The sequence below is a fragment of the Polypterus senegalus genome, chromosome 9 (assembly GCF_016835505.1).
Source record: "Polypterus senegalus isolate Bchr_013 chromosome 9, ASM1683550v1, whole genome shotgun sequence".
Lineage (NCBI taxonomy): Eukaryota > Metazoa > Chordata > Cladistia > Polypteriformes > Polypteridae > Polypterus > Polypterus senegalus.
In genome coordinates, this window is record NC_053162.1 from 173,295,425 (window position 1) to 173,302,285 (window position 6,861).

Here is a 6,861-nt window from a genome sequence, read left to right on the forward strand (position 1 = left end):
CAAGATTATCAAAGTCTGAATGGGCCAAATAAGCAAGTCTTGCAAGGATGCAATTATAATGGTGGTAAAACCTTCAGAAATAGTGGCAAGATTGAGGAAATATTCATATCAGTCAAATGCATTTTAAAATACCAAAGTCAGGTGGGGTCACAAGGGGGAGAGAACTGTGCCAGCAGTAAGACTGGTACCTGATAGGATTAAACGGCACACCTTGGACATTTTACTGTTGATGGTTTTATGGCTTTAATCTGAATTAAAGTGAGAAGCTAGTTAAAAATCCACTGAATTTAAAAGCTGTTTACACCGTCTGCTTAACCCCCTTTTCTAAAATTAATGACCCACCATATTTGCTCCTGTTAAGCAATGTGTGATCTGTAGATGTGTGGAATAAGACTGACAAGAAAAACTTACCAGAGGGTTTTTAATTATTTTCTTGTGGTCTTAGGTGGATGTTTAGGTGTGCTTGCCTGTATTGCAAAAAAGCACCTACTGTGGTAGCTCCGTCCATCCATCTGTCTATCCACAGTCAACACCTCAGCCCCACAGTGCATTCAATTTATTAAAACTTTGCCCATTTATTCTTCTAGGATATTTGTCAGGAAAGCTGCATTTTAATTGCAATATCTCAAACACAGCCTACTTGCTCACATTTCTGTAATTTCAGAATCTCCCATTGTAACGCATTGGCGAATTTGAAAACTTCTCTGTCTTAAAAGAAATAAACTTTGAGCAACTTCTATCATGGGTTAGTTCTAGTTTTCAGATTTACCTTGAGAAAGGGTCACATCAGCTTGCATATTTTGGATGATTTCCTGTTTTCCTCATCCTGCAGCCACGCCTGATGGCAAAACAAATCCTCCAATTCAAAGTAGTTAACGGCAGCACGTCAGTCGGTGCCATTTTGACATCAGTGGAATTGGACTCTGCTGTCAGCTGCTGGACCACCACAAGTCCATTTGAGCTCTGGTTTCAAGCACATGGACATTGTAAATTGCTGTTAATATTGTATTCTCTTTTCACTGTTAATTTCGAATAACTCACTGCTACAAAAATACTTCACTTAAATGTGATAATTGACTCTCTGAAGTAATTAAACAGAATTTCAAATCCTCAAACTTCCACATTGGTTAACCCGAGGGTACCTGATTGTTACGCCATGCATGCATTGTATAACTTGGGCCAGTGTTTCCTCATGTTTTCGACCTGCTAGTCTGTATTTTTACTTGACCTGTCTTCCAAGCACGTTGTGACTTACCGTGTGTTCCCAATTTATTAAGTTTAGAATTCAAGATTGAATGAAGGACCCAAGGCCGCTGTCCAGGGGAATTTAAAAACCGTTTTAATGAGACACTCCATCAACTCCTCCCAGCGGTGAAGGACTTAAGTGTACTAAAAAAAAAAAAAGAACTCTGGCCCTTTGCATAAAGTGTAACAGCGTTAGGCCTTCTAAACACACTAAAGGAGCAGACTTCTCAACATTTCAAGGGATAGTAAAAAATAACGTCAGGATCAGACATCGCCTGCTTTGGTGTTAAATGAGTGACCTTTCATCGCAGTAACGTGTCATCTCTGGACATTCTGGTCTGGTGTTAAAGGTTAATTCTTTAACCGGTTGTGCTCAGTTATAAGTTTGCTCATTTGCTGTGTACCAATTTTTTTTTTCCCTTGCTAATAATGGATCCCGGTGTTTTCTCCTCCCCTCTCACTTCAGCCTTTGGTGTTTTACTGTGGGAAATTGCCACCTATGGAATGTCTCCCTATCCGGGGATTGACCTGTCTCAGGTTTACGAGCTCCTTGAGAAGGATTACCGCATGGATCGTCCGGAGGGCTGCCCAGAGAAGGTCTACGAGCTCATGAGGGAGTGTAAGTGAGACGATTCTCATCGGTACACGTTCGATTTTGATGTGACCATTTTTTTTTTAATGACAAGAAACTGGTTTATTCCATTAGGCTGGCAGTGGACTCCATCAGAGAGGCCATCATTTGCAGAAATCCATCAAGCGTTTGAGAACATGTTCCAGGAGTCGAGCATTTCAGACGGTAAGCTGCTTTCTTCCTGGGAGGTCAGGAGACTCAAACTTTTTGTAGTTGTAGTCCATAAGGTCTAAAACCCTGTGTCTTAGAAACATCTGTTTAAATGCGCAAGTACACTTCTGGAGGTCTCCTCAGGCAAAACGCTTCCCACCACACTGAACTGTGCAAAAAATAAAAAAAACAGTTGAATCGGCCATGAATCCATAAACATCCCTGAAACTTGGGATCATTTTGTTTTGTTTTAGAAATACGTTTAGTCCTTCATGAGCGGTTAAATAAATAACATCCATCCTCTTTACAGATTCTTGACCTGAGCCACTGATGATTCGCGTTATGAGCACCGACCGCTCGATCACACTGTTTAAACTCATCTTTAACAAATAGCTGGATTATAACCAAACTGGCACATCTTTATTAATAGTTTTCTGTTGCCAGATTGCACGCTGCACACTCTAACCTGCTTGGCTGTGCGATTGCGCCCTCTGAAGGAGTGGCACACAGATACGTGTGCTTCTCGCCTTACACCCAGGCCTGCTGCGATAGTACTAGTAAATACCATATTTTTATTTCAGTGCAATAAGTATTACATTTGATTTACTTTTTAAAGTAACGAGTAGCTGACTGCTTAACAAATGTTACTTTTAACGTATTAGCCGCAACACTCCCCACGATACATTCGGCTCATCAACATAAGGTTAGCAAGTTCAGAAATATCAAGACAGATTATTTAAAAGGAATAAAGTGATCACCTGAGCATTTGCCTCAGGAAATTTATCTGCATATATGAAACTGGGGTACCTGTGAATGCCCGGGTGATTAAAGTGCATGTAAACGTGCCAGTCACTGAACATCGGCGAACGGCAGACACACACAGGACTGATGGAGCCTTTTGTTTTCTTGCCAGTCCTGCTCGGCTCTTGTGTTTTCTTATGACGTCCCTTCAGACTGAGAAGGTTTTTTGCTCATTCGTTCTCACAGAGAATCTCCATCTCTGGAGCTGCAGTTCCCAATTTTGCTAGAAAGCCATTGAATTTGTGGTGCATCACTTAATTTACTCATTAGCTTAATTCCGTTTTGATATTGCAGGAAAAGAAAAGGCTTCACAAGACCATTTTTATTACGCATGAGGCATCCACAAGCCTGGTCACAACATAAATGATACGTAATAGTAGTTAAGATCTGCACACTGCAAGCCTTTTCGTTTTTCTTGTGAAATGGAGAACACATTTATCACAATGGTGTATCAAAAAACTGAAAATAGAACTGGATACCAACGACTGCCATAAATAAGATGAAGGTAGAAAGTAAAGATGGAGGAGGGACTCCAGCCGAGGTGACGCCAACTTGCGTGAACTCATACTTTTCTGACTCTTAAATGTGAGATATCATTATTGATTTTTTCCACAATTACTTTTCGGTTAAATTTGAATTTTTGTTGGTTTCTTAGCCATTAGATCGGTCAGCTGGATGAAAATCTTTTTTCCTGCGATTGTCTACAAGTAGCCAAAAGTTTCTTGTCTGTCAATCAGCCAATCAGAGGTCTGTAATTCAGTGATAGGAACAGCATTGTTTCTTATGATTGGCTGTTCATTACCCTTATAACCTGTGGATAGAAACAGTTGCTGAATCTGCTGGTGTGAGTATTCAAAGCCAACAGTCTGGCATGCAAAGCTGGTCAAATCATTAGGCCACATAAGGCGGCCGCCATCATCCATGGGGCACCACTTATGAAACTCCAGTGGCACGAAACCCCCGAGTCCTAAGCTACACTGTGGACACCGTTGGGGGGGCTGCTTATGAAACTCCAGAGATGCCTGCTCCTGAATCCAAAGCTGCACCATGAACACTGTGTTTAGGGGCCTTTTTGTTAACTCGAGGGGCACCATGTGCTCCAGAGAGCGAGGGTGATCTTCTGAATGTGTGCTATGGACCACAGAGTGGTGGCATTTATGTAACTTGAAGTGGTGTATGATCCAGAACTCTCCATTCCTGTTCCATGCACTGGATACCAAAGGCCGCGTGCTCTGGATATTTGGGGGGTTACTATTTTCCCCCACCAAGTCCTTGAAGTCAAATAATACTGAATGTGTGCTTTGGACATCTAGGAGTGTTCTTTTGAAAAGTTGAGTGGCATGTGCTTGAGACCTTTACTAAATCCTGACACCACCCACACTGTGTGCGCTCCTGAAACCCACCACCCCACCCCAAAGAGCCTGGCGCTCCATATGGGCATCATCCGACATGAACTATTTGGAGGAGTGAGGATGGGTGGATGGATGGATGGACTTTAGTTATCCCATATGCGTTTCTAAAGCAGCGAGTGTAACGTATGTTCAGAGCCGAAGGCAGCTGGGTGTTGATCACATTCCACCTAACTGTAGGTTAAAGTCTTCTTCAAGACAGATGTGTGCTTCTCTTGCGTCCGTGTTCCTAACCCATAGCCTTTCTCTTGCACTGCAGAGGTTGAGAAGGAGCTGGGAAAGAAGGTCAGGAAAGGAGTGGCCAGTTCGTTACTCCAGGCCCCTGAACTGCCCACTAAGACCAGGACCCTTCGCAGAAATGTGGACAAGGACGGTGACAGCCCAGGTATGTTTGTGTGATCGTGCTCGTAGGTCATGTGACATTTTGGTGGTGTGCCCTCTGACCTCCTCCTTACTTGGCCTGTGTCTGCTCGTCTTGCAGAGGTCGCTGAGCCCGAGGTGGCCATCTCTCCGATGCTTCCTAGGAAAGAGAGAGCTTTTTTGGACAGCAACCTGAACGAGGATGACCGTCTGCTACTGAAGGACAAGAAGCCCAACTTATTCAGTGCCTTGATCAAGAAGAAGAAAAAGACTGCCCCTGCCCCTCCAACGCGCAGCAGCTCCTTCCGGGAGATGGACATGCACCCTGACCGACGTGGATGCCTGGAAGTGGGGGAGGATTTCAATAACGGGCCCCTGTCGGCTGATGCGTTGTCCTCCATTGAACCCTGTAAGTTTCAGTGCGCCAACAATGGCAGCAGCATTACCAATGGAGCCACCACTCAGCCGGGGCCTTCAGGGCTCTTCCTGCCGCACACCAGAAAGTCGAGCACTTTGACCTCCAGCATAGCTGGTCGAACTGCTGTGACGCCCAGTGAGGAGGACCCCGTATCAAATTCGAAACGGTTTTTGAGGTCCTGCTCTGCCTCCAGCATGCCCCCTGGTCCCGAGAAAGCTGAATGGAAGTCGGTCACCCTGCCCAGAGACATTCAGATCTCCACACACCACTTTGATCCATCTCCCTTTAGCCGGCCAGCTCTGCCACGCAAGAAGGCCAGTGAGCACAAAGGCGAAGGTGCCGCTCGTGCTGGTGGTGCACTTACGCCCCCTCCACGGCTGCCCAAAAAGGTAGATGAACCAGTGGAAGATGTGTTTAAGGACCCCGAGTCCAGCCCAGGCTCCAGCCCACCAAACCTGACGCCTAAGCTTAGCCGGCGTGCCCAGCCTAATTCGGATGGCACCAAAAACAGTGGTATGCAGACTTCAGAACCAATGCCCAAAGGCAGCACTTTCATGGGTGCAGGCGGGAGTGAGGAACCACGAATGAGACGGCTGAAATCGGCTGTGGAGAAAGGGAAACAGCAGAAACCAAAACCAGCTCCGCCACCCCCGCCCTCCTCGTCCACCACTAAATCGGGCAAACTCGCTCGACCTCCGCCACTCGAGTGCCCTGCTGCTCCTGTGGACACCAAAGCCAAAGCTGTAGAGAGCAGCCCAGCAGAATGTGGAAAGATGCCACAGCCCCCCGAGGGGAATAAGAAGCTGGCCGTCGCATCCATTCCCAAACTGCAGCAGAGTAAAACGCCCCTGTTGGGGTCCTCCACAAGTAGCCAGCAGCAGTTGCCGCCCCCTTCCAGCTCCACGACCGAGCAATCATCCTCGCCCACCGCCTTCATTCCCCTGATCTCCACCCGGGTCTCGCTCAGGAAGACCCGCCAGCCCCCCGAGAAACTGTCCAGCTCGGCCATCACGCGTGACATGGTCCTTGAAGGTACCGAGCAGCTGCGGGTGGCCATAGCCCGCGTGTCCGAGCAGACCGGCAGCCATGGGGCGGTACTGGAGGCCGGGAAGAACCTGTTTGGCTACTGCGTCAGCTTTGTGGACTCCATACAGCAGATGAGAAACAAATTTGCCTTCCGTGAGGCCATCAACAAGCTGGAGAGCAACCTGCGGGAGCTGCAGATCTGCCCGGCTAACTCTGGGGGGCCGACTTCATGCCAAGACTTCTCCAAGCTGCTTTCGTCAGTCAAGGAAATTAGTGACATTGTCCAGAGGTAGCAAAAAAAGATACGGAAAGTAGGGGGACACATGAAGAAGAAGAAAACGGGAACTGCTAAATTCTGGGAGGCCACTTGGAGCACACAGTTTGAGGTGGGGGGGGGATTGGTGGTATTTTACATTTTAACCAATGGGGCACATTCCCTCCCCTTTCTGAATTCTTCTTAGTTCCTAAACAAAAAGTGAACTGAAAACCTCACTTAATGAACGAGTCCTGTGGTGAAGGGTCGACTGAGGACTGAGCTGTGAAATGCAATGCATCCCCACCGGCACGGGTCGAAGCCGTTGGATGAGCAGCATCCGGGCTAAGCTGGCTGAAGGCAGGACCACCGACCCACCTCTTCCCCAACCCCGGATGTTCAGAATCAAAGAGTCAGATGTTGGGAGCAGTTTGAACTTTTGCTGTGGGGGGGATATGGCGGCGCAGATGGCCTAACGTGTGTTGCTTTGTCAAGGGCTCAACTCTCACCTTGAGCAGCATGTGCCTTAACCCAGTTATATGATGACAATGTACCTGTGTGTTGAAAA

The 6,861-nt window shown here is 46.8% G+C and overlaps 1 protein-coding gene across 1 annotated transcript in view; it reads left to right on the forward strand.

Annotated features, from left to right (window-relative positions):
* Positions 1 to 6,861, forward strand: part of abl1 (c-abl oncogene 1, non-receptor tyrosine kinase) — a 136,600-nt gene extending 129,739 nt beyond the window's left edge. The window contains exons 8-11 of the mRNA XM_039764271.1: positions 1,712 to 1,864; positions 1,952 to 2,041; positions 4,496 to 4,621; positions 4,718 to 6,861. Of these exons, the coding sequence (XP_039620205.1) occupies positions 1,712 to 1,864; positions 1,952 to 2,041; positions 4,496 to 4,621; positions 4,718 to 6,333 (1,985 nt within the window). The 3' untranslated portion in view covers positions 6,334 to 6,861. The remainder of the gene's footprint in view (positions 1 to 1,711; positions 1,865 to 1,951; positions 2,042 to 4,495; positions 4,622 to 4,717) is intronic.